This window comes from Sorex fumeus, unplaced genomic scaffold, assembly GCF_029834395.1.
Source record: "Sorex fumeus unplaced genomic scaffold, SorFum_2.1 ptg000061l, whole genome shotgun sequence".
Classification (NCBI taxonomy): Eukaryota; Metazoa; Chordata; class Mammalia; order Eulipotyphla; family Soricidae; genus Sorex; species Sorex fumeus.
The window spans coordinates 22,365,895-22,393,544 of record NW_026606118.1 but is presented as its reverse complement, the minus strand read 5'-3'; the positions used below and the strand labels follow the sequence as shown (position 1 = coordinate 22,393,544).

The window sequence follows — 27,650 nt, the reverse complement described above, 5'->3', positions numbered from 1 at the left end:
TGGAATTTCAGGTATGGATGCATGCTGGGAGGGAGTGATCATTTGCTTTCTGCAACTCTATTCAGCCTGAATTATCAGGCCTGACCCGGCTTTGACTCCCAGGACTTCATTTTGTGATTTGGCAGCATTCTGCTCTAATTTGATGACATATGGAAGCCAATGGCTGTCTTCTCACTTGTTCAAAGCATTCATACTTTGCACACCTCAGGCTGGGCAGAGTCCAGCAATGAACATCACAGATGGTACACTGGTAGCATCAGTACTCCTTTAGAAACAAAATTGGGAGATTAAAATGGAAAACAACACATACAAACTAGACACCTCAAGCATGTAATTGTATATTTATTTCTCTTTTTAAAGAACACTCCTTAATGTAATTCAATATACAAACTTGGTTTCACAGAATTATAATCCACTATATAGCACAAAGGTAACCCAGATTGTACGTGTGCGTGTGTGCACATGTGTTGTCCCCCCTCCCTTTCTTTTATTCTTCCGGACCTACAAAGGCTCTGCTCACCGTCAACACTATCCAAAGCCCCTTCTCAATGTTCTATACAAAAGACGTCATCCTCCCGTGAGTTCTTTTCCCTGGAAAGCTTCTTTCCCCATTCCCCCTGAGATAGCCAGGAGTATGACACTCTTCCCTCTTCCAATAGGTAAAGTGACTTCCCCTAAAGCTGATGCCAACCCTGTTACCGTGTGGATTGGCTGGCAGGAAGGGCCAGTGAGTGAGTCTCCACACCCCTTCCTGCTTCCACACCCCACCTTCAGAGTCCAAGCGCAATTCCTCTGTAGTAGCCTTAGTTCCAGTCACCAAGAACCAAGGACATTCTTACGCCCAGGTCTTCTCCATGGACAGCGCACAGCACTGCCTGCCAAGCCACCGGGCCGGCCGATAACCAAGCTCTACACAGTCCCATGTGCTTTGTCACTTTAATTTTTAAAGACACCCTAGCATAGGTCTGTGGCAACCTAGTGTCCAATCGAGTTACATTAAATTGTACCAGTGATGCACTTGTACATATTTACATGGGGCGGAATGTTTTCCCATATTTTCAGATGAGTATATAGATCAACATGTTCACATAAGACCAAATACTTTTAATATTATTTATAACTGATTTATAAAGCTTTGAAAAAACTCACAATAGCACATTGTTTACTTTAATGCTTTACGGTACTATCAGTTTAAAATCACAATCAGCACTTAAGTTATAGTCAATCCAGCAAACAAGAGAGAAAAAAATTTACAAGCGTTAAGAACTGACTGATACATCCTTTATCTTTTTTAAACTAATGCATAAGTGCAGAATAAGATACTCTAGTTTAAATATCTTGTTTACAATATACATTTTTTGTTCTACTTACGCAACAGTAAATCCCATGCTTCACATAGAAAAGCAATCCACAACATTAAGAAAAAATGTACAATTTATGAAACAAAGTAAATAAATATTAGTATTACAGAATCAGAGCTGTACATAAAAGCTGTTCAGTTTTAATCATATAAAAATATGTTTTAGTGCAACCTCACATATATTTTGATGCTGTTTTGCTTTACATCATTTAGATCAAGTGTCCAAAAAAGGAAAGAAATTACATTTATTACAAAGCAGATACACAAATTCTAAAATATGTACAAATTACTGCTAAAAAATGCTTATAAGAATATAAGCAAAGTAAAGAAAAGGCACAAACATCTGTACAAGTTAAAAGTACCAGACCCAATAGGTTAATTTCAAATTTTTGTTTTGGTCAGGCTCATGATGACTTGTTAATTCACCTAATTCTTTTGAAATAACAAAAGTATATATAATAGCAAACTACTGTAACTTAGGACAGGCATGCTATAAACTTGATTACCTCTATTTCTAGAAAAACAAAAACAAAATGGGGAGATGTGAAAACGAAAGTCTCCATGCATCTTAGATCAATGTAACTGACTCTTTTCTGATGAAGACTCTTTGCCTTCCTCTGTGCTTGAAGGTAATTCTTTGCTGCCATGAAAACTCGACTGCTTGTCTTCCATACACCTCTTACCGTAAAACGTGGAGTGAGCTAACGCAGTCTGTGATGTACCAAAATTGTCCTTTTCACCATCATGCAAGTCAGGGTGGGTAGCTGAGGTACAGGGCTGGCCTGGCTCAGGTCCACTAAAGTGTCTAATGCTAACATGTGCACTTTCTAAGGGTTTCTGATGGGGCTCAAGCACCCTTGCGGGCTGATCTGATGCCCCAAGCAGAGCGGCCTCTTCTGTGGCAATCCGAAGAGAGGCAATGGCTTTTGTACAAGTCTGTATGTTTTCCTCCTGTTCCCTCTCTGTCGCGTTTAGGCTGTCTTCTGAAGTGCTCTGTTTCATCAGGAGCCGAGGAGAGGAGGGTGTGCTAGGTGGACCAGATGACTGCAAAAGATGTGGAGATCGTTTCTCCTGCTGCTTAGAAAGAATGTAGGGATCCTTGGAGAAGGAGTCCCCGGAAGCGCCTTTCTTCTCTTCAGAGCTTTCCATTGGCAGAGGCAAAGTGGGTGGAGGATGTAAACCGGAAAGGGCCGGCGGCATGGAGTGAACCATTTGGATCCCACCAACTGGCACCATTGGGATAGGAGCTCGCACTTGTTGCTGGGAGTGGAGTGGAAGATGACTGAAGACATAGTCATTAGGACCCTCAGGGAAAAGGCTGGAGCCTGGATGTTCATAAGCACCTTCTTGGTCTCCATAGAGACTGAAGTAAGGAACCTGAGGTAATCCTCTTCTTAAATTCTGCATGGGGAGACAGCACAACACTTAGGATCCACCACTACTCAAGCAAGGTCAAGTTAGTTCCTGCACTCATTCAGTCAAAACACTATAAGAATAACTTAGTCTTTTTAGCAGTATTTTCATTTTTCAAGACAAATGAAATTTTCTCAGTTGTCTCTTAGAAACTTTGAATGAAACTGTTGCTCTGTGAAAGTTACTTTTGTTTTTAAACATTAATGTGATAAAACATGCAGCGTGTTCACCACTCCACATACAGAGACACGTGTCAGCTATTTTGTGTGGTGGTTTTTCTGACTTTTTTTCTTTTTTTGATAAGAAGGAATGCAAAGAAAATAATGGGTAATTGCCAGATAAAATTCACGAGACAAAAATACTTAAGATTTTTAAATTCAAAAGAAAGTAGAAAGACTGCCATCTGTTTATATAGTGGGCAGATTTTTGATATTTTTCTTAAATTCTGGTGAGTGTAACTGGAGTGACACTTTCAAACAGAGACTTGTTTTCTTTCTATCTTATTTTAAGTTTTCCACAGAACAGATGACAATATAAGTGAGGTAAACAAACTGGTTCCTCCAAAGTGCAAGACACTAAAATGTATTCCTACTCCAGAGATATCCTGGGTAGAACTCAACTTCTTCATCAAGTAACAGATCAAGGCCAGTTCTTGTAAGAAAAACATCTATCCATCAGAGTAATTTCTCAATGTGAAATAGGACTCATTCAGCTACACAACTGAGATCCCAAAATGTTTGTTTATATTCATTCCACTTACATAATTTTTAAAATTGACTTAAAGATTCTTCAAATTTAGACCAAAATTTCAGATTCTGGCCTACAATTCGTGCTCACAGAGCCTGTGATATGAAAAAAATATTTTCTCTAGCAAAACAACAGACGGTAATAATGATAAGGCTCTAATGAGATTTTTCAGATTTTAATGATAAAGATTCTTGCTTTTAATGCATTATCATCTAAAAGGGACTCTATTTGTTTGTATTTAATTCAAATATCATATAGATTAAAACCATATATACTACTAAGTCCAGGAGCTAGACGGACCGACACACAGACATTTTTCATTCACTTCAAGGAAGTTTCAGTTCTGAAACTCAGAGTATGAGTGACATAAAAAAAAAAGGTTCATTTAATTCTAGTTAGATGATCAGACTGGATCAGGAGTAACAGGTGAAGCATCACCCCTGCTGCTCAGTACTACTCTCTTATCCTTCTCTGGACTACACCTTAGTCAAGCTAAAAATAAATTACTTGTCCTAGAACTGAGAAATAAATCAAGTAGTCATTAATTCTTTAATCACAAAGACCTTATAAATTAAGTGACGTGACACTTTTATGGTAATAAAACTCATTTAAATGCTACCATTCCCAATATTTCTCTTATATTCAACTGGCCTTAGAAATAGGCTATTTCTTTTGTAAAATACCTATTAAAATTAAATAACCATAATACCTTCAATAGTAATCCTGCCCAAAATCAATTTTCTTTTTTAAACACAATGGTCACAGATTTGAAGTTTAAAATGAAATATGGCTTGCTAATTTTTCCAATTTGGTTGCTGTTTTGTGATGTCCACCAGTCACACATAATCAGAATGGGGATGGATGAGACAGCCAAATGATGAATCACATGTATTAAAATGGAAAAATTATTTTCTTTAGCAGAACAACAGACCGTGAAATGATTAGACTTTAATGAGATTTTTTCAGATTTCAATTATAAAGATTCTTGCTTTTAATGTATTATCATCAAAAAGGGACTCCATTTGTTCTTATTTTAATTTGTTTAAGAAATTTAAATTGTGTCAAGTATATATATATGTATATATATGTTTATGAGAAAGGTGAATAAACAAGAAAGATGAAGACATAAGACCAACTTGTCCTTGTTACATGAGTTCTCTAATTAACACGTGCCTGCTCCAATAGAATTTTATTTGTACTGAGTATAACTTCTATATGGATCTTTATGGATGTACTGAGTATAACTTCTATATGGTCTTTATGGATTAGAAATGAAACCACCGCAATCAAAGAAGTTAAGTGTAAAAGTACAGTTTACACCATGTTAGCACATCACAAAGCTGTCAAAAATCTTCACATATCCTCTCTCCTCCTGTTGACCCCATCTTCACATCCTATTCAACTCATTGTGTTTTCTACTTCATTTGCAATACTATATTATTTTATAATTTAGGTTTATCATCTTAATGTGGTAACGTTCCTATCTGATACATAATACAAATGATGAATTCACATTCCCTAACCCTAACCCTAACCCTAACCCTAACCCTAACCCTAACCCTAACCCTAACCTTCACATTGCATTGTGTGTAAATATATAAGGATGTACTTATAAAAATCAAGGAAATGCCCTATGCTATGTATATATATATATATGTACACACACACACACACACACACACACACACACACACACATATATTTGACTCAGCAGTATCAGTGGGTCTCCCAGAACTAAATGCTAAGGAGGTGAGATAGTGACGTTCCTTGTGTAAGGGAGGTCATGGAATGAAAGAGAGGGGACTGAGGGGAGTTGACACAGATAATGGTAACAGGGAGAGGAAGCAATTGCTAGGCTGTGAGTGACCCCAGCTCATAAATTCACTAGAGAGAAAAGCATAGCCATGGCTTGAGTTAAATAATGCCCATCCTAAAGTTGCTAGCAACGGTAGTAATGTCACCTCTCTGCATTCCTCTCAGAATAGCAAGCTCCTTCTAAGACAGAAACTTCCTTATTAGTCCACCTTCCTGGCTGACACAAATAAGAAAACTGTGCAGCCCATCCAAAATCACAGAGACAAGAACTGAAATGGACTCTTTCATTAGGCCGTGTTCATCTACAATAATGTATACTTTTTGTCTCCTTGCTAGTTATTCACTAAATCTTTGAAAATAGAAAGGAAATGTTTTATTTATTTTTAGTAATAAAGGGCCAGAAGCCATAAATTTTAATTCTTATCCTTGAGACATACATAGTATTATCCTCAAATAAATATCTACCCAATAAATACTTATTTTCTTATCATTCCATTAAAACTTATCATAGTTATGTGGTAGATCGTGAGCATACTGTCTTCTCTAAACCTGCTTCTTAGGCCTCTCCATGCAGACAGAATTAGGTAATGTGTAAACTGATTACAAGGTCCATTCTAGCCCTGTGTGAGCTCTTGCTTCGTGACAAGCAACAGACATTGATTGACTTTTTTCAGTTTATGGCTCTGAACTCAGGGATCACCCATAGCAGGCTTGTGAGCCACAAGCAGTTCTGGGGATGTAAACTAGGTTTGCAAGTGCCTTACCTACTATACTATATCTCTGGCCCCAAGGGATTTCTATAAATGCAATTTTCATCAAAAAGAAATAAATACCTGAAGAGTCATTCTAATTGAATATAATAAACTCTCCAATTAATATAGTAACCAGGCTATATTAATTAATTAAAGGACTTCTCATGGTATCAACAAATTTATTTGGCTCTGGCAACTGGAATCTCCTTCACACATTGCAGAAAGATGAAAATCCTCCACTCAAAAAAACAGTGGGATAAAACACAAAAATGGTAGGTGTTTGGAACCCATTTGCTAGCTCTTCAGAAAGGACTCCAGATATTTCCCTCATATCATCCACCAAAGCATCAGGCTATTTATTCTCAAGAGATCAGACTCAAAACATGGGCTTCATAAGTGGTAAAGTCCAATGATTCTATTAAATATCAAGGTGAACTGTTATTTTCAAAAATACGTTGTAAATTGAAACCCAAGCATCTACAACTGTACCTCATGGTGTTTCACTAACAAAAATTTAAGGAAAAAAATACGTTGTAAACTTAGCAATTTTAAGACCAATCTCCTTCCAACAACTTTTTAGGCATGTATCCAAGAACAGCCTTCATTCAAGCCTTCAATTCCTTTGCCTAAATTGGGGCTGCTTTCATTTTTTAATAACAGTAGTATGCAGATAGTAATGACTTAATTTTTTGTGAGTACAGCAAGTCCTTGAATAAAATAGTTCCTATGCTGTTTTCTTCTAAAGTTGATGAGAGGACCAATAAGGAATCTAAGACAATACTGCCCATTGTAGGATCTGATCTAGCTGTTTTCCTTAACTTCACAGTTTCTAAGAATCTACCAGTGTGAGGTTGATATTGGACTTTGGTCTACAGTCTCAGTCCACTTCATCAATGTCAGAATAGGAGTTCCTGGTCTCACACCTGTGAGGATCATGATCTACCCCCCAAAAGGCATTCTCCAACTCCGTAGCTGGATCCTGGCCTTTGAAGGAGTGACCTCTGTTCTCTATTTAAGATGCAGAGGCATAAACTTGAGAACCCCCCCCCTTTTTTTTCTTAGCAATGCCAAGGCACAAAAAACTTATAAATGTGTACTCATTTTTAAGCACTTGCTAATTACTCTGGCAAGTAAATTCTGTTCTGCTGTTACCCATGTTTCTGAAGTCATGACAGTATGAAGACTAATCTGGTGGCAGGCCTGTGAAAAAGACCCTCCTGTGCTGAGAATCTGGAGCATTCCTGAAATTCAAAAACATCATCTAGGCTTCTGAACCAGGTTGAAAATTTGATGAGCTTAAGAGAGTAGCCTTCGGCAGCATAGGAAGATGGAGCCAGGTAACTGTCACAGGGACTTTCTTTGACTCTGAAGCACTAACCCACTGCACAAGGATGTCAAAGCAAGTGGGACCAGCTGAGAACAGAGGGCAGGCAGTCAACATTCAAACACAGGAAAACAAAGGAACTAAAAATGTAGCCATCCTGTCTAAGCTACATGGTCAGTTCACTGTTTTTTAAAATATCCTACACAAATTATAACAAGGACATGAGAGTTTATGATGGCAAGGAATGAGGCAGGGCAGGTGCTTTTTGACATATTAAATCTGTGACCTAAATTGGACCCATGACTGCTGCTGTTATCTGAATTTCTAAATCACAGCATACCATAGAATTTCTGATCCCTTCTCCCTTGGCTCTCCCAATGCACTTGGCAGCAGGAGGAAGAAATGCACATATGTGCCTGCCTTTGATTTACAAACATGCCCAGGGCCATCGTCTCCTCTCTCAGTCCCTCACTACTTTTACATGTCCACTCAGAAGGCATGATAATTAGTCTATTTAAAAGACAAAAAAATTTAAAAAATCATTGAAATTCAATATGGATGCTTATATCAGAATTATAAACTTGCTAAGAATTTTATCACACACAAGTCTATGGCCCTGAAAGTATCTTCCAATACAGGTATGTCATTAAAAAATTTACTTTTTCTACTCATGACATTGATCAAGGCACTGCTGCTGAGGTAATCCTGCACTGGGGAATAATGCCACATCCATGTTACTGACAACCATTGGAGCCAAAATTGTCTTGTTATTTTTGGAGCCAAGGTCACTCACGATCATGAGAAACCCAGGCGTTTATTGGTTCTGATTTTCTGACCAAGGATGGGCAGGTGGGAAATGCAAAGCAAGTGTTTTAAATCCTTGTAGCATCTCTTTGACTCTCAAGACAGCCAGGTTACAGTCCATTTCACATTGATGTGTTATCAAGAGGCTCTAACATGATTTCACTTGTTTACTGGAAAGAGAGAGCGGATCATACTTACAGGAGGCCCCAAGACAATTGGCTCTGCTTGCAAATACGGTCCCATGGACAGTGGTGGATTGTGGTATAAAGCCCTTCGGGGAGATGGCGCTCTGATGGTGGTCATGTACCTTCTCTCTCTTCTGGGAGAGAGGTCTCTTCTTGTGATGATATCTTTCCCAGGTGATAATGGCCTCCTTGGGGACAGATGCCTTCTTGGCGAAATATCTCTCTGTGACATCTCTCTTCTCAGAGCTGCTTCTTTTCTTGGTGAAAGGTGTCTCATGGGTGATAGCTCTCTCCTGGGTGACAAATGTCTTCTGGGTGATAAATCTCCTTTGGGTATCAGATACCTCTTTGGTGAATTATCTCGACAGGGTGAAGAATCGTATCCCGGTGAGGAATGGTGGCTTGAGGGTGAGAAGTCCCTCGGTGAGGAGCTGGGCTCTGAAGACAGCATGTACTCTTCATCCATACAACTCGGTATGTCCAGCCTATCTTTGTCTGGTTCGGAGTCTGTACTTTTGCTCTGGAATAACCTCTGGTATTCTGTCATCTGGGTATCTTCACAAGAGTCGCTTGGTGTCATGAGCTGAGTGACCTGAATACTTGGCAGAGTAACCAAATAGCTGATCAATGAAGAATGTCCCAGGGAACTATCCGAAGGAACCCCGTGGGGTACAGCGCCAACATTCACAGGCAAGGAGGAGAATCGAGGAGGCTGAGGACTGGTGCTTCTTGATCTTGTTTTTGGTGTCAAATCTCCCTGGTCATCAAAGTCATCTTCATCTTCATCATCGTCATCGTTATCATCTCCATCTTCGCCATCTGATTCTTCAGCATCTGAGAACTGATGGTCAGTTGAAATGCTGGACATGCTATGCTTCTCAGCCCCTTTATGCAAATCTTCCATCGTTTCTGAAAACATTAAACAGAGCAATAGTGATTCAGACCCAATCATCAAGGTGAGGCCCTAAATTAGGCACCATAAACCCTGCAAAGAGAACTTAGTCTCTTTTAACTGGAGTGAGACTCACTGAGAACTTACTGTGCCCTTGGTCTAAGGCTTTGCTGATCTGATTTCTTCCTCATCCTACAATAAGTATTTCAGAATAGGATCTTGTATCTTACATATCACATCACTCAGAAACCCCTCAAAAAATGGGGTCCAATGTGATTATTGAACATGCTTGAGTGAAAGAAAAGAAGTGATTATGTCCCTGCAGGTGTAAATTTACATAAAAGTGTCCCTACATGTATATGCTTACATAACATACAACATAGGAGGTTTGTATGACCCTCAGATTGTCTCTAGAGGTCAAATACAATTTTTCTACTAGATTTCTTAATAGGAAAAAATAAACATGAAAATGCTTGTCTAATTCCCCCAATTTTTTCATAAAACCCAAATCACATCCCATTAAAAGGCAGCATCACATTAATATTTAAATACATATCACAATACACAGGCAATTAGATATTTTTATGGTTCTAGATAAAAGTATTTTCATAGTTAAGGCCTTTCTTCTCTTCCATCAGAATAGAAATGCATCTAATACTTTTCTGTAGGTTTCAAGCAATTCAATGTGTCAAAACTTCTATCTTTAGTATTTAGTAAAATGAAATGTGATCAGTTTTTGAAAAAATATCTACTTATGTTACCATCTTGGCTACAAAGCTCCAGCAAGAGAAGGGACGAAGTAAGTCAACAAAATGGTAAAATACCTGCTTCCTCCGTCTCTGTGTCTTCTACTGATGTCATCGAAACACCCAACTCCAGGCATTTTTTCATGTGTGCTTTAGATTTCATATGCTTCGTTAGGTTTCCTAGAAACCACAGACCCAAAGAGAACAAAAATCATCAAAACTTAGGAATTATATTTTTTGTCAACAAGTGGTGATGCTTTAAAATTCAATTTGATGTGAACAAAAGATAACATAGATGAGATCCTGAGAGATAACTCATAGGTGTGTGTACCTTGTAAGCACCAGACTATGGGTTCAATCCCTGGCACTGCAGAGTTCCCAGAGCTGGCCCTCGTGGCCACTAGGACTTTTGGGACAAAGCACCATTGAATTGCAGACTCTGGTTGTGCAACAAACCATCAGATCTGCATAGTAGGGCAGAGTACAGTAGGAAGTGCTCCTGGAGCACTATGGGAAAACTCTCCCACCCACCAAAAACTGGAAAACATAGATGTGTTTGATTCCCCCAAGTTTGCCTCACAATTAAGATGAATGATGAGGTTTCTGAAGATACCAACCATTGAGAGCTTTAATTCATTCTCAGTGAATTAAAAGTAGGCTCCAGGTATGACTGGGAATTTCAGGTTTTTCTAGATGAGAAGTGATCTAAAATCATTGGCTCAAATGATTCCTAGGATTCCATATAAATATTGTAACATAAGTCTGTTACAGTTCTTAGAGAAACTTTAGTGCACACTATCATCATAAACATACCCACTGAACCCTGGATCCCAGGAATTCATCAGTTTACAGATAAAACTCAGAGAAGCCTCACTGGTCAGAAGAAACTAACTGTACAAACTAATATTAAAAGTAAATTAATCTATGGGTGTTGGAACATTGGATGACTGAAACCCAATCATAAACAACTTTGTAACTGTGTATCTTATGGCAATTTAAAAAGCAAAACAAAAAAGTCAACCCTGCAAATGACTTCATATTCACACAAATACTTAGCTAACTAATTAAGCAAACATTACTTTTAGTTATTAGTATCTATCGGTATATGTTAGCAAATTTTATAAAAGTGATTTCTACAGTTCCTAAGCCCTGATATAGTCCCTTATTTATTTTTAAACTCCCATCAATGGCCAAGACCCAGAGACTATAAAAATCAGCTCCTGGAAGCGCGCAGTCACATTTGCGGCCGCGTGACATCTTATTATCTCATTCTTGCTTTGGACAACTTGGCAAGCTACCGAATGTAACCTGCTCAAACTGCAGAGTCTGTCAAACTCCCCGTGGCGTACCCAATATGCCAAATACCAGTAACAATAATTGGTCTCATTCTCCTAACCCTGAAAGAGCCTTGAATGTTGCACTTTTTAGAATCTCAGGGCTAGGACGAAGGATACATTACTGGTGCCTGCTCGAGGCAATAGATGAACAATAGGATGATGATGATCGTGATCATTATGAGAAAAAATGTTGTCAGGCCTTCCATTATTTTAAGAAATGTTATGTCAAATATGTATTATGACATAAATATATATGTGTAAAGTTGTCTGTATACATATATCTTTATGGTTTTGCATATTTTTATAACAAGTGTTGGAATTAAGAAATGATCAAAACACTGAAGTAATCACCTCTGACTTAGGATCTGATAATACCATATACATTTATCTTATTTCATGTTATATGTATAACTTAACAAAAGAGATCCAGTAATAAAGGCCATATTATTACCTATGCTATCTGAGGAGCCTTAGCACTGCGCCAGAAAATGCTTTATATTTAAAAGCAGGCCCATTGCATCCTAGTGGAAAGTAGCTTTTTTCCCCTTCCAGAGGTATTTGGCTTCCTACTAATGTAAATAAAAAGTAATATACATGAAATAGAATGCTGGATATTTGTTTTTTACCTTACTTGCTAATATACCTGTGAATTCTATTTGCTATTTTGATAACTCCAAATACAAAAATATTCCAATTCCTAGTTTTCTTAATGATTCAAAAATGATATCCATGCCTTTTTCTACAGATGTCAAAAATATTTTACAGATTACCAAGAATTATAAGATTATGGAAATTAAGTATACCTACAATTCCTGGAAGTTATATTCTGCAAGTATACATGTAATCTGTGTTTGTGCATTGATAGGGATGTTACGTATATAAGAAGTAAAATTATTTCCATCTTAATATGATCTCTTATTTTTCCCTCTCCATCCATTGTAAGCAGGCGAGCAGACTTAAGGCTTTCATTATTCAGTCTTGGTTTGCAATTAGATGTTGAACTCTGAAAAAAATCTTAGTCTGGCTCTGGCTTATTAAAGTCTTGAACTTCTAAAGGATGGATTCCAGCAAGACAGGGGGAGGAGAATAGTATGAGAAAGGCTCTGGATTCATGACCCAGGCCTGGGGGAGGAACCAGACCTACCAACTGTACTTCAGAAATGCACTCAGTGAGCTGGCCTGTCAACCGGAACTTCAATTACGTGAAAACGAACTCAGGTTTCTCAGGGTGGTTTACTCATTTTAATAGTTCAAGTCATCTGTCTATTCCCAAAGGGCAGCATGAAAAGTCCAGTAGTGGCCACAGATATATTATTTGCTGCAAAACCACTAGGATCATGATTTGTAGGCCTATTTAATTTGCTTTGAAAAAATATAGCAATGTGATAGTTCTTCATCCACTGTTTTAACAGCTATTCCTGCAGTCAATCCATACTCCCTATCAAGGTTTATCAGCTGACATGACAGGCAGGTAGAGGTAGAGTTGCAGCACTTCCTAAAACCAAAGTTTACATGTTCTGTCCCAGAAATTTCTCTCAGCAAAGCTATATACAAAAGGCTTAGTTATGCAAAAATGACTGATATTTAGAAGAACCTCAGGGTTGTCCTCTGAAATGCAAGTGAACACTCCCCTTCTCAGGCATCAAAGGAGGAGGGTACAGTAATATAAAGACTTCTTTAGGAGAGGGGTCTCCCAAGTAGTGTCCAGAGGCTCAAGGCGCCACTCTAGGTGATATTCAAGGGACGGTGAGATTTTGCAAATTGAATCCAAGAGTTTGGTATACCATGCAATTACTCTAACCCAATGAGCTAGCTCCATGGGCCAGGACTATATGTACTAAGCACACATTTTAAATAAACAATAATGTTAGAAATTAACATATTTATACTCCTGACAAATCAAATGAGGGCAATTTGGGTTTTGGCTCAAAGAGAAAGTAGGAAGACAATGCCAAAAATTATTTCATTTGATACTTGATTTTCTTTATGGCTAACAGAGCAGATTGTCATTAGAGTAAAAAGTTGGAAAATGATGTGAGATTAGTGAAGGAATATCTACAGAGTACATTAGTAAGTAAAATATATTTTTTACAGAAGTCTAACACCTCTAGTTTCTAGCTTACACTAACAAGACTGGATTTACGACTTTTGGATTTTGTAAAACAATACAACAAGCCATCTTCTGCAGAAAATATCACTATAAATCTGCAAGGTAAAAAATAGTATTTTAAAGAAATATTATCATTTTATGGCAAGTCCTAATTTTATAAGATTAACCATTGTGGCTTGAGAGTAAGAAACTGTCTCTGTGCTGATAAATACACAAAACATAAGCTATTAAGCCTCTATGCATAATTAATGCAGCTGTGGATGGAGAGGCCCACCTGGGAGTCTGTGGGTCTTTACATTATTTATAATCCTGAAACTGACCACGGGCACATGTTTTTCTTTCCAGCTGCTGTCTTGCTTTTTTAATGCCACTGCATGGACTGTCTCCCGGCACTTCAGTACGGGTGCAAAGATTATCTTAACCACATAACATTTCCAACATGAAATAATAGCTATCCAGGCAATTCTTAGCCACTTCCTTTGGAGACAACTGGGCCTGGACCTAAGACTCCAGCTCTTAGTCAAGTCATAAAAGGAGTCTGGCTGTCTCACATACATCCTTTGATAGCTTACATGAAGGAAAATATATATTTCATGGCATCCTATTTTCACAAACAAAACCATCTTAATGTGTATAAGAGTTATAAAATGCTATTGAGAATTCAGGGGTGGGGTAGGGGAAATGGGGTGGGGGTGTTAGGAGGGATGCTGGGACCATTGGTGGTGGAAAATGGGCACTGGTGGAGGGATGGGTACTTGATCATTGTATGACGGAAAAGCAAGCACGAAAGTTTGTAAGTCTGTAACTACCTCACAATCATTCACTAATGAAAAGAAATAGAGAATTCAAAGTACCCATAAAAAAAAATTCAACCTGTACCTTTCGTTTTGAAGGCGAAATTACACAACTTGCATACATAAGGCCGGACATCAGTATGAGTGCGGATGTGTTTTTTGAGCATACTTGGCTTCTTACAGCGAATCCCACATTCTTCACATATGTACTTTCCACGTCCACGTCCTCTGACATATACATAATCTTCATTTGACTTATACCTGTTTAAAAACGTGAAACCAACATGTTATCTATGAAAACAAAAACTAATTGTCTGCATGGCAGGTTTGTATGAGGATGTTTTAGAAACAATTATTCAGTTTTACTTCTACAAAGCCTATGAAATTCATGTAGTTATTGCCTGGAAGAAATTTGATAACATATTGGCATTGTAAACAAAATGTCACTTACTTTCCTACATTAAGTTCAACATGAAAACTAAATTTATTAAGTAAATATATGGGTTTTATATTGATGGATTGTACTGTATTGATGTTTAAATACAGAATTTAGAGTAAAAGGGTTGTATCTTATTATTATTTTGAGGGTTGGGAGGGTCACACCTGGTGGTGCTCAAGGTTTACTCCTGGCTCTGCACTCAAGGATAACTTCTGGCAGGCTAAGGAGATCATATGGGGTCCCTGCATGAAAGGCAAGTGCTTTACCTGTTGTACAATCACTCCAGCTCCTATTTTGGATTACAATATAACCTTCAACGAAAAGAAATACAAAAAAGTAATTCTAAATCATCACTGACATTGAATATTACATCATCCAAGATGAGAGTGCTCAGCACATATACTCTAAATTTGCTGAAATAAATATAACTGATAATAGAATTCTTCATTGCAAGTTTCTACTCTATTTTTATAATGCTGGCACGGGAGTGATGAAGAAATTTCTAGCTTACACAAGCTGAGCTGATCTCACCAACTGTTGTCTACAGATTTGCTTTGTTCATCTAAAGGACTGCGAATCAGTACTGAAGCGGAGTCTAAATTTCAAATGGCTTTTGAAAGATACTGTTACATAATGAAAACTCAAGATTCTATTTCTTATTAAAATTTGCATTTGTTTCTGGAAGTTTTTAACAGAGGTTTGAAGTGACATCAAGTAGTAAGTTAGGTCCACTGTGATTATCAATGGAATAAGCCAGTGGTTCTAGAGCTTAACCATCATTTTAGATTTAGAAAACAATGAAACACAATTATCCTGCAGCAGCACCTACTAAATAATTCAATAAATATAATTATTTCCTAAATTTCTCCTATACTAGAATTATGAATATGGTGGGCTGGAGCAATAGCACAGCGGGTAGAGCGTTTGCCTTGCAAGTGGCCAACATGGTCAACCCGAGTTTGATTCCTCCGCCCCTCTCGGAGAGACTGGCAAGCTACCTAGAGTATCTCGCCCGCACGGCAAAGCCTGGCAAGCTACCTGTGATGTATTTGATATGCCAAACACAGTAACAATTGTCATAATGGAGATGTTACTGGGTCTGCTAGAGCAAATCGATGAACAACGGGAGGACAGTGACAGTGACAGTGATGAATATGATGTCATTCTTTTGACCAATGTTCCTTTTGAAAGGTTTATTTTATAATTTCAAAAGGTAAAATGACTAACAATATGCCAAATCCAGTATTAAGATGGACGTAATGGCACTAGAACTACAGTGTTTTACATTCTAAGAGAAGAGCAAACTTCTCTATTTTGTCTTAGCTATTCCAACATTGGAAATAAAAAACAAGCTTGCCTTATTTACTTACTATACTAAAAAATTTAAAGAAAGGAAAAAAGTCTACATATTTAAATACTAACTCTATTGAGAACTCTTCTTTATCTTATTATTATATTCTTTGGGTTTAGTATCAATATAGCTAAATGTAGCAACAAAAATAAGGACAGTCAATTCTGCCAGTTTTTTTGTGCTTTAAATCATTCCACATTGATAAGGAACTTTCAACATCAATGTGTTCTTCAAAGGTATTTTAAACTTTGTCTTTTGTAATGTGGTAGAAAAGAATCTAACAATGTAAAATTTCTTAACCCTTATTTTCTCTAGTCAATACCCCAACTAGATGACATTACCTAAAAATACAGAATCAAATAATAATTTTATAGAAAGCTAGTTTTCTTTAAGCAAGGATGCTTTGAGCTTACTGTGGTCTGCTATCATGATTGACAGGGAAATGCATTTTATATTTAAATAGCATTCATTTTATTTTTAGTATCTTAGCTGATTTACTTACTTTCAGAATAAAGATGCAGTAAGATTCTACAGAGCATGTAACTCTGTATTAGAAAAATCTGTACAAATAAAATATTTACCATTTAATGAATATTAAGGGTATACAGCTGCACCTGTGCATCTGCTTGGTAGGAGAATTAATGAGGACTTAAAAATAATAGTAAAGTAGATTTAATTAAATGACTAAATCAATATATGAAATAATAAAAGTAACATACTTAAAAAATGTCAGGGATATTTTCTGTAAGTTATTTACAATCGCCAAAAGGAGAGGTGGAAATAACACATTACTTGGAATGACACTCTGGTCACTACCAGGCAGAAGCTGGGTCACAGGACTAAGACATGACTGGGACAGAAACTATGACATAAGCAAGAAATGGAAGACTAAGTAAGACATGGGTATAATCCTTTCGAATTATCAAAACACAGCAATAAAATGTATACAAAAGGGAATATATGTGTACATTCTCTTTTTTTAATGGAGATTGGCTCCCCCAAAGCATATAGTAACTGAAGATTTTGCTAATCTAGTACCTTTAGGGGCTGGAGCAATAGCACAGCAGGTAGGGCATTTGCCTTGCATGCGGCCAACGGGGGTTTGATTCCTCCGTCCCTCTCAGAGAGCCCAGTAAGCTACCGAGAGTATCTTGCCTGCACGGCAGAGCCTGGCAAGCTCCCTGTGGCATATTCGATATGCCAAAAACAGTAAGAACAAGTCTCACAATAGAGACATTACTGGTGCCTGCTTGAGCAAATCAATGAACAATGGGAGGACAGTGACAGTGCTATAGTACCAGTGCAGTGCTATGAAGATGCTTCTGGGTGTGAGAGGTTGATTCAAACACAGGATCCTCTAAGTCTCTGAGGAAAAATAAACTCTATCTTCTCTCATTTGTGTTATGAGGGATGTCAAATAATACCGGGACACTTCATGGCAACTCGGATTTTAGTGGCGAGAACATGAGGGATTCACCCAGAGGGGGCTATCTCTAAGGAATCAATTTTAATAATCCATATCCATGGAAAATCTAAGTGAGAAATTCATTTTTTATGTCATTATACATTCTACATTTTAAAGTTATATGACATTATTTTTCCCTAACAAAGACCATTGGAATAAAGTCATACTTATAGAAATTAGGTAAATTAGATATATGCTAGAGAGATAAGGGTAGCTAGATCATAATCCCTCCATTGTGGTATATTTACTTGGGCATTGTTTATATTTCCAAAGCACAAGTAGGTCCTTTCGCCCATGTGACTGGATAGAATACGCACTTCTAACAAAATGTAAAACTCAACATTAGTACTTTCATGTAATTTCTCTTAACTATACAGATAATAAACATCATTGAATTTTATTACTGGAGTTTTTATGACCCTAAATTCAATTAAAAGAAATTCATAAAGACAAAGAAACTTCTTTCAACAGAAAGAGTTTGGAGAAATTGACAACTGAAAAGCAATGAGGTGCCTTGGCTTAAGTCCTGAACAGAAAGAAAACCTGGATGGACCTAGTGAAATCCCAGTGAAGTCTGCAATTAAGGTTGCAATACAGTCAGTAAAATAAATAAACCAATTCCTAGGAACATACACGTGTACCTGACAGCAACTTAGTAAGCACGGACTAGAAATGTTCAAGAATAACACTCAGAAAACTGTATTAAAGAATGCATAGATTCGGGTGACAGTGTGAACCTACCCATTTAGTGGATTTCATACTAAATCTGAGGTGTGAAAATTGAAGGCAGAGGTTTGAGCCATATATAACTGGGATGTTTTCATTAAAAGTAAGTCATGAAAATAAAGACAGGAACTCATTACCTATTAGTATCTGGTCTCCAGAAATATGCCTAGAAAGGGAATTTGCCTTATATTTCCATCCAGAGCAGGTAATATTGCCTTTTTTTTCCCAAAAAATATTTATTCTGAAATGACAGAATAGTTCACTTTTGCACTTAGGTTAACTTACCCTCCTTCAAAGATTTTAATTCGAATTGGCTCATTTTGTTTGGATCCAATATCTTTGTCTCCATGAATATCTCCTTTTCCTCTTTCCTTTAAGATATTTCCCACTAGTTTCCTTTCTAGTTTGCTTCCAAACAAAAAGGATGAATCTGGTTTCATCTGCAGGACAAAATTTAATAATCATATCAAATGTTTTCTCCAACACAGACGAGTCCATCACATCCCCCTTTTCCCTAGCCTCAAGCTCTGAATGTAGCTTAATTCCCATATTGAAAGGCTATGGATTGGTCACATAAAATAAAGCACAACGGGGACAAAAATCAGAAAAGAATGAGTTTCTGTATAGTAAAGACTAAATTTTGTTGGAAACAAAAACAGAAGAACTCCAAGAGCACATACACAGTACTACACCAATAAAGCTCTGAAAAGCGTCCTATTCTAAATAAGAAATTAAAGCTATCTCTAGTAATTAGGGAATAGTCTAAAAAAAAAAAAAACAACATCAACAACAGAAGGGAAATGGCATCTAGAACAAGCAAATAGGTTTTTTAAATCTTCCATTTGCCTCTTTGATGATTTAGCATTCATTCCAAAGGATTCTTCATCAATATTGAAAACATTTTACATGTAAAGTATTCATGGTTCATGAAGAATGAAACAGTTCATCACTTGGAAAGAGTTTTGAGAGAGCTACAAAAGACAATACAATTTAGAAAATAGTATTGTCAATGGGAAAGAGTCCTCAGAAGATTGCCAAGGTCAGCTGACAACTTGTATATCATACCTATCTCTCTTTCAGCATCCACTCCGTATTCTATATCCCCAATCCACAATTTCCCTAATTCTCCACACTAAAATTGAAGTCAATTATCTAGGTCATTAACACAACCTGGGAGCTGACTCCCAAGGAAGGAACTCCTGCAGTAGAATTTCACACCTGGATGGAGCTAGTTTTTATTCAGGATTGTTTAAGAAGGTCTTTGGTTATCTCTTACCCAAAATTAGAATCAGTGGTGACAATGGCTGCCCAACCACGAGGCATCATTTTACTTGTACTTTTCAGACTGTCTGAACCATGCATTCTGCTCACCATCAAATTCACAACAAAGAACCCTTTGGGGAGCAACATACATTACCTGAGCAAACTGCTTCCAAGCACTTGATGATGTAAGTTTGCCGGTTCCGGGCCTGTGCATAGCAGCCAGAGTGTAAATTTCTGCGGTGATTTTTTGCTTGGACCTCAGAAGAGCCAGTGTGGTCTTGGTGTTCAATCCTGATGGATTTGGGTTGCAGGAACTAATGCACCATGAAGCATAAACTGAGGATTTGAAGGTGGCCTGTTGCACAGAACTGGGTTTTGTATAATTCAAAAAGCACCAACTCACAGTAGTAGTTGTCCGCAGACTGGGGAACTGCAGAATCTGCTGGAAATCTGCCACGTCAGTGAGAAGAAGAGTAGAATTTGCCGCCTTCCCGCTGGGCCCTGAGGCCATGTGCACCAGCATGCCGAAAGGCAGCCTGTGGCCCTTCCTGTGCTCTTCCAGCTGACCATCTCCCTGTGCCAAGGAGCTCTGCGGGCTCATACTCATGTCAGACGCCGTCTCATCGATATCTAATTCATCGGAGGACTCTCTGCTTTCCGAAGGTCCGCTGGACTTCTGCCCGAGCAGAGGTGCCCTGGAGCCCGGGGGAAACGGCTCCCTCAGGGGTGTATTGCCTGAGGGGTGATCTTGAGATGAGGAGGGGGACAGCGAGGAGAAGGAAGATGATGCCGACTGTGAGCCATCTTTGGGCTCGGAAGCACAGCCTTGCCGGACCAGCTGGGGTTTCTGTGGGCGGGAGAGATCCTTCTTGATGTCCGAGTTGGTGAGCTCCACAGCGCTGAGCTCCTCCACGATCTGCCCGTACATCTTTTCTTCTTTCACCCTTTTCTGCTGCTTGGACTCAATGAAGAGCTCCAGGCTGCTGGCAGGAGACAGCATGCGTTTGCTGCCTCCCAGAGTGGCCACACTGTCCGAGGTGGATGGTAAGCAGAGGGGGATGGAGGATTCTAAGCCCAGGGGTAAGGTCTGGGGGACTTTCCAGATGGGGTATTTTTCCAAGCTTGCATGCTGTCCCAGGACCTGGGCGATGTTAAATCCCATTCCTTGCATGGCGGCATTGGTCACCAGCGTTCTCTGGGTCACATTCTCGTCGACTTTACAGATGACGATGGCCGGGCTGTTCTGCCCCAGGATCTGAGAGATGCTCGTGTACATGACGCTTCCATAGGACGGCACGTGGGTCTGGATCCTCACCGGAACCACGGTTCCCGGCAAGGACTGGAGCGGGCCGGCGCTGGCAGAGCCGAAATCATCTTGGAGCATCTGCTCGGAGGGAATATCTGCTGACTTGGTGCTCTGGTCTGATGGGAACTTGGGAAGAAGGTTCTTTGCGTGGAGCCCTGATGCTCCTGCATAGCACGGGTGGGCTGGCTCTTTCAGATGGGCATACTCAGAAGATTTCTTTCCAGTGTGTTCTGCCACGTGCTCTAAGGGATAGGCAGGAGGCATGTCGGCCTGGAAAGGTTTGCCGTAGTGTGGGAAATGCGCCTGCCACCAGGGAGGCTGCGGAGCTGGTAAGTGAACCATGCAGACAGTCGGGTACTGAAACTGAAACAAGGCATTCTGGATGGGAGAGAAGGGAAGCGACTCTTGATGTGCAAATAAGGGTGGCTGTTCGGACAGGTGCTTGCCGGGAATGTAGGAGCCCGGTGGCATCAGCGGATTCCGCAGCGGTTCCTGACTGTCCAGGTGCATGATCTGCGGCTGAGCCAGGTGCATTGGGCCTGAGCTCAGCGGGGCGCAGGGCCCCACCACCTGCTTTCCCGGCTCCTCAGTGGCCTGCAGCGGCGGGAGCAGGGGGCAGGCAGCCGGGTGCCACGAGGACCTGAGGTGCTCCAGCTGCTCCTGTTTGACGCTCAGGTCCGGCCCGGTCTCCCCCTGGGCGGTCTCCGGGGAGCCGCTGAAGGACGCTTGCCGCACCAGGAAGCACTTCTTCCTCTCCCGAGAGGGGGACAAGGTGGAGGCCGAGCCTCCGGCCCCGGGGGCGTGGGACAGATTGCCGTAATCGAACGATTTACTTCGGATTTCCGGGACTTCGGGGGGATGAGGACAAGGCATCTGCTCAGAGGAGCAGCGTCGCATCTCCTTCTGGTGGTGGTGGCCGGGCACCGACAGGGAGTAGGAGCCGGCAGGGACCGTCAGGAACTCCGAGTGCTTCCCCAGCTCCTCCTGCCGGTTGGGGGGCGCGGGCAGCTTCAGGGGGTCATCTCTCTCGAACGACATGGAGAAGCTGGAGCTATGCGACAGGTTGCTCTCCTGGCTGGGGCTGCGCGAGAGGCCAGTGCCGGCCGACTCGAAGCTGGACTCCCCGGACGAGTGCTCCATGTCAGCCAGGCGGAGCCGCTTCTTCTTGGGAGGGAGCTTCTCGGCGGGCAGCTGAGACAGAGTCTCGCTGCGCTGCGGCCACTGGAACTCCTCAGCGGGCTTGTCGGGCTCCTTGCTGGGCGCTTCTTTCTCCTTGTCCGGCTTGTCGGGCTCCTCGGTCACTCGGATCTCGGGCACCTGGATGTTGTGCTGGCGGACCAGCCGGGGCTGCGCGTGGTAGGGGGGCTGCGGGCCTGGCTGCGAGGGTGAAGGTCGACCCCCGCCACTGCCGCAGCCACCGTCTGCACTCTCTGGGCTCACGGGGGCTTCGGAGACAGCGTCGCTGTCACAGGTCTCGGATGGGGAGGATGCTTTGTCCAGGGCGCTGCCTGCCAGCTCGGCCGACTCGGACCTCTCGAAGGAGTTGGGGCGACTCAGCGAGTTGGTGTGCTGGATCACGGAGATCACGTTCCCGGGGGGCTTCCTGGACCCCACCTCTGACATCCTGTCGGCGTCGGCGGCCGAGGGGGACTCGTCTGAGCCCAGCGATGGGCTGCCCGACTGCAGTGGCGGTGGCCGAGCGGGGTCGAAGCGCTCGCCGCCGTGCCCGCCCGCGGGGAAGCCACTCCGGGCCGCATCCTGCTGCTGCAGCTGCATCTTGGGGTCGTACTCGGGGGCGCCCGCCAGGCCCAGGGGCGCCCCACCCGAGCCGCCGCAGATCATCGGGGTGTCCTCCTCGTCGCCCACGCTCTTCTCCTTCCGGCGCTTGCGGGTCTCGCAGGGGGTGCCGAACAGGGTGGGCACGGCGGGCAGCGGCACGGCGGGGTCCATGAAGTAGTCTCCACCGTGCTTCAGAGAGCCCAGGCAGGAAAGGTCCCTGTAGGCCGGAGGCTTCGGGGCGTCCGAGTCGTCCCACTTCTTATAGGGCTTCCGGCAGACGTCATAGTCATAGCCGAGCCTGTTGTCTGACATCAGTTTCTTCTCCTTGAGCGACGACGAAGCCGCCAGGGCCTTGGGCACCCGGCCGTGGTGGTGCTCGGCCTCCGGGTGCCCCTCCTGCACCGAGGGCAGCTCGAAGGCCGCCTGGCGCCTCAGCATGCGCTGAGGGGGGATGCCCACCGTGCCGGGGTAGAACACGTCGTCCGAGCCGGTCATCCTCTCGTCGAACGAGTGGCTTCCTCGCAGAGACGGGGGCACGCTGAGATTGGTGGCGGAGGAGGTGGGCATGGAGTTGCTTCTGATCAGGGGGGAGGCGTCGACCGGTGCTTCGAGGAGAGCCAGGTTCCCGCCGCTGCCTTGGAAGTTGGCCGGGTAGAGTTTCCCTTCGTTCCTGACAGAAGGCGCGAGCGGCGGCGGCAGCGGCGGCTGCTGCTGTGGCGACGGTCTCGGCTCGCTGTTGAACTTGGTGGCCTTCAGCATGCCCGTGGGACCCGGCTCCAGGTCGCCCTGGCCCGGGAGGAGCTGGGAAACGGGGTCCTCAAACATCTGGACGTCCAACCTGGTGTTGACGTGAGGTAACAGCGCTTCCACGCGGCCCTTCCTGCCCGCGGGGGCGCGCTCCTGACTGGCTGAGGTGACGCTGAGGGTGTTGCGCGGGCTGAGGCGGCAGTACTTGCCGAAGATGATCTCCTCGTAAGACTTGGCGTTGGTGTTGGGGGGGCTGATCTGCTGCTCGGCGCTCTCGGAGCGGGAGAAGTAGCCCGAGTCGGTGCTCCCTTTGCTGTGCGGGCTCAGGAGGTTGAGCGACGGCTCGGAGTCTTGGCCCTTCTTCTCCGACAGCCGCAGCGCCAGCTTCTGCTTCACGGTGTGCGAGTCGTCGGCCTTGGCGCTGAGCGACGGGGCGGGAAGCAGATCGGGGCCGACGTAAGAACTGTCGTGGGGTAACGGAAGCCCGCTCTTGGGGATGATGAGAATGGGCACCTTCATGGGGCCGCCCAGCGAGTCCTCCAGCGACCCGTGGTAGCCAGCCCGGCCGCTGATGTCCAGCGGGAGCGGGGGCCCGGGGCTCATCTTGTCCGCAGCTTCCACAAACAAAGAACCCTCCTCGTCAGTGTCTGTGCTCTGCTCGCCGTCGGAGTGGATTTCCGCCTCGACGTCGATGAAGCCGGCCTCCAGGTCCAATTTCGAGACGGCCGACTCGGTGAACGGGACCAAGCCTGCCTTGATGGCATGCGCGTGCGACTTCCTGTGCTTGTACAGATTGCTCTTCGTCTTGAAGGAGAAGCCGCAGGGGATGCACGGGTAGGGCCGCTCCCCGGTGTGGGACCGGATGTGTTTTTTCAGTACGCTGGGTTTGGCACACGCCCTGCTGCAGTAAGGGCAAATGTACTTGCCGAGTTTTTTGGGTTTGTGCTCTTTCTTGTGAGCATCTTCAGACTGGTCGAAACTCTTCTGGGAGTATTGGCTATAAGCGGGGTTCAGACCGGAGATCTTTTTTCTGGGGTACCCTCCGCTGTGGCCGGGGATGGGAAACGAAAATAAGTCCTCGGAGGCGACGGAGGGCAACGGGCCGGGGAAAAGCCAAGGAGGGCCCTCGAGGCTGTGATGCGGCTTGCTGCTGTGCATGACCCCCTGTGGCAATGAGTGCTGAGGGAAAGAGAGCGAATGTTGGCATGAGTAAGGAGTCGGTCGGTGTGGTGCGTATTGCTTCTCGGCGACTTGCTGTGCCACTTCGCCGGGCGAGGCCAGTTTGCTAGAACCAAAGAGTTGTGCTGATGCTGTGTTTCCAATTTGCTCAGGATCTATTTGGGGCTGCCGCTGTCCTTCCTGACTGCCGAAAGTGCTCATCTTAATAATAGCTGATTGTTCCTGTCTCCATCTACCTGATGCGTTCTCAGTTTCTCCAGACCTTGAGGTAGCTTTTTGTCCGAGAGTTGTGTCCCCAGTGTCCATTTTGTTGTACAAGGTCTTAAGTGCTAGTGGCTGCAAAGCCGTGCAGACTCATGGAGTGTCCTCGAAGCTGTGCTTTTCAAAACTTGCTTGCTTCCATGTTCCAGGGCGTCTGCAAACGTGCCGGTGCTCCTTTTCTTGGAAACTTGCCACGCCCAACAGTAGTCTATGGGCATCTGATGGTTTTGGTTTTGACCAGGGCTATAACACAGTTCTCTCCATTGTAGAAAGGCCCAACGCAAAAGCTAAGTGCAAATCTATCAAGGTTTCTAATGGCATTTGAATATTTTCAACTAGGATGAAATCGGGATGACAAATAGTCCTGGAGAAATTTTGCCCATCAACTAGAGCAAAGTTTAATTGCGAGTTTCACTAGGATAAAATGATCTGGAAGAAAAGGAAACACAAAAACTTAGTCCTATAGTGTTCTTTCCCACATGGGGAGTTCCTTTTCCCTTCTCTTTTACTTTCCAATAAAAAAGAAAAAGATAAGAAAACACTCAATTCTATGTAACAAGACTGAAATTGAAAAAAGTTGAAGATGACCTTTACACCAAGAAATTCCTTTTAGAATTGTTAATTTCACGATTAAAGATATTATTTTAAATTTAATACCAAGTCATAAGCATAAATTTCTTTGATCTTGGTCCCCAACATCCTTTAAAATCTTAATTTTTGTCAAAATCATATTCAAAGAAAAACTTTTGATAGATACTATTTATAAATTCATTAATATTTTTAAAGCCTTCATTGAAGATTGAAGTCATTTTTTTTGTTGTTTTTTTTGGGGGGGAGGGGTCACACCTGGCGATGCATAGGGGTTACTGGTGGCTCATGCACTCAGGAATTACTCCCGGCAGTGCTTGGGGGACCATATGGGATGCTGGAAATCAAACCTGGCTGGCCACATGCAAGGCAAACGCCCTACCTGCTGTGCTATCACTCCAGCCCCATTAAAGTCATTTCTAAACAAGATTTTTCTAAGCTAAATTATATTACTTATTTCTATGTGCTTATTTTGATGGCTTTATATGAAAAAATATATATACTGTATAGATTTATATAAATTATTAACCAATCCAATATTGATATAAAATGTTACATCCATTAGTGTATTAATATGAAATACACATATTTTACTTAAATTTGGGAAGAAAAATGTTTTATTTAAAGTAGAAAAAAAAATCTTCACAATATGAAGAACATAATATGCTTTGGAAAAAATGGAAAAATATCATTATGAGGATCAGGGATATAGCTAAGTGGTCAGGGAGCACATGCCTTGCATGCACAGGAACCCAAGATAGATCTCCAGCATCAGATGCTCCCTCAGCCCCCCACCCACCAGTCAGGGTTGTCTTAGTGACCTCAGTGCCACTCTCCTGGGCAGTGCCACATCACTGGGCCCATGCACTGACCCATCAGGCCCAGTTAGCCAATTATCCAGAGGGATGGTCCCTAGGCCCTAAGCATTACTTGAGAATCACCCCCCATATATATATATATATATATATAGAGAGAGAGAGAGAGAGAGACAGAAAGTGAGAGAGGGAGAGAGAGAGAGAGCAGAGAGAGCCCTTCTTATTACCTGGATGGTGTAGAATTCTCATGGACATGATTGTCTTGACGCTTCCTAGATAGAAGATAAATACAGTTAGGGAAAGTTCTTCCATTAAACTACAACATTACTAAATACAAATATAAATTTAGAGTTGATTGTACAGAGAACTCAATGTTACAGGTCATCTAAAGAGAAAAAAAAGGGGAAATAAGGCACTGTGCTTAAGTAGTAACTCATGAGAAAATATCGCAAAAATGTCAGGGAAATATTTTCTAAGATATTTTTTTTTAATCAAGGAATCTTAAATTTTTGCTTTTGTGCCATACCAGCTGTGCTCTGTGCTTACTCCTGGTTCTGTGCTCAGTGAATCACTCCTGGTGGGCTGAGGGGAGCATATTTAATGTTGGGGATCCAACCCCAGGGCTGGCTACAGTGAAGGCAAGTGCCCTCCTGCTGTACTCCAGCATCTTAAATTTGACACAATAAACTTGGTTTCTAATTCCTCGGATAATAAGAGTTTGAGAATAGGTGGGTGTGTTTTGGGGCATATGGAGTCTGCCAGGCAGTGCTTAGGGAAACCTGGAGTAATAGTCTGGGTAATAATCAGGGCCTTCAGGTCAGTCATGTTTCCAGCCCTTTGATCTGTGTTGCTCAGGGGGTTACTCCTGACACAGTGCTTGGGTGTGTATGGGGTGGGGGTGGGGGGATTACTACCATTGATATTCCATGGTGGTTCACAGTGATACAGGGCATGGAGTCTGGGCCTCCACCAAGTGTTATCTTCCACATGCCCCATTTTTTAAAATCTTTTAAAATTGGACATTTAGGTTTGAATACTTGGAAGAATACATTTATCCTTTTGAGAAAGTTTACAACATTTCCTTCAGTTGTGTAGCAGTGGCTTTTGAAAACTTGACTACTTAGAAATGATTCAATTTTAAGGGAAAACTTAAGTCCCATAAAGAATAGTCCTAGTGAAGGGGAAAAGGGAGCTCAGATAGAGAAGGGAGCACCTTAATAAAGGGTGTTGGGAGGATCCTCCCAGGATGGGAGAAGCATGCTGAAAGTAGACTATAGACCAAACATGTTTGCCACCCATTACCTCTTTTGCAAACCACAACACCCAATAGGAGAGAGACAACAAAAGGGAATGCCCTGCCACAGAGGCAGGGTGGGATGGGGCGGGGAGGGGGGGATACTGGGATCCGTGGTGGTGGGAAATGGGCACTGGTGGAGTGATGGGTATTTGATC

The 27,650-nt window shown here is 42.2% G+C and overlaps 1 protein-coding gene across 5 annotated transcripts in view; it reads right to left on the bottom strand.

Moving 5' to 3' along the window:
* Positions 1 to 322: 322 nt before the first annotated feature.
* Positions 323 to 27,650, bottom strand: part of HIVEP2 (HIVEP zinc finger 2) — a 203,940-nt gene continuing 176,612 nt past the window's right edge. For 4 of the 5 annotated variants that reach the window (XM_056126264.1, XM_056126266.1, XM_056126265.1 and 1 more), the window contains exons 5-11: positions 26,426 to 26,470; positions 19,678 to 25,224; positions 18,546 to 18,700; positions 14,365 to 14,540; positions 10,117 to 10,218; positions 8,414 to 9,309; positions 323 to 2,761 (exon numbers count right to left, since the gene is read on the bottom strand). In XM_056126264.1, coding sequence (XP_055982239.1) covers positions 1,934 to 2,761; positions 8,414 to 9,309; positions 10,117 to 10,218; positions 14,365 to 14,540; positions 18,546 to 18,700; positions 19,678 to 24,840 — 7,320 coding nt within the window. In that variant the 5' untranslated portion in view covers positions 24,841 to 25,224; positions 26,426 to 26,470 and the 3' untranslated portion in view covers positions 323 to 1,933. The remainder of the gene's footprint in view (positions 2,762 to 8,413; positions 9,310 to 10,116; positions 10,219 to 14,364; positions 14,541 to 18,545; positions 18,701 to 19,677; positions 25,225 to 26,425; positions 26,471 to 27,650) is intronic. The other variant, XM_056126268.1, reaches the window with a different exon arrangement.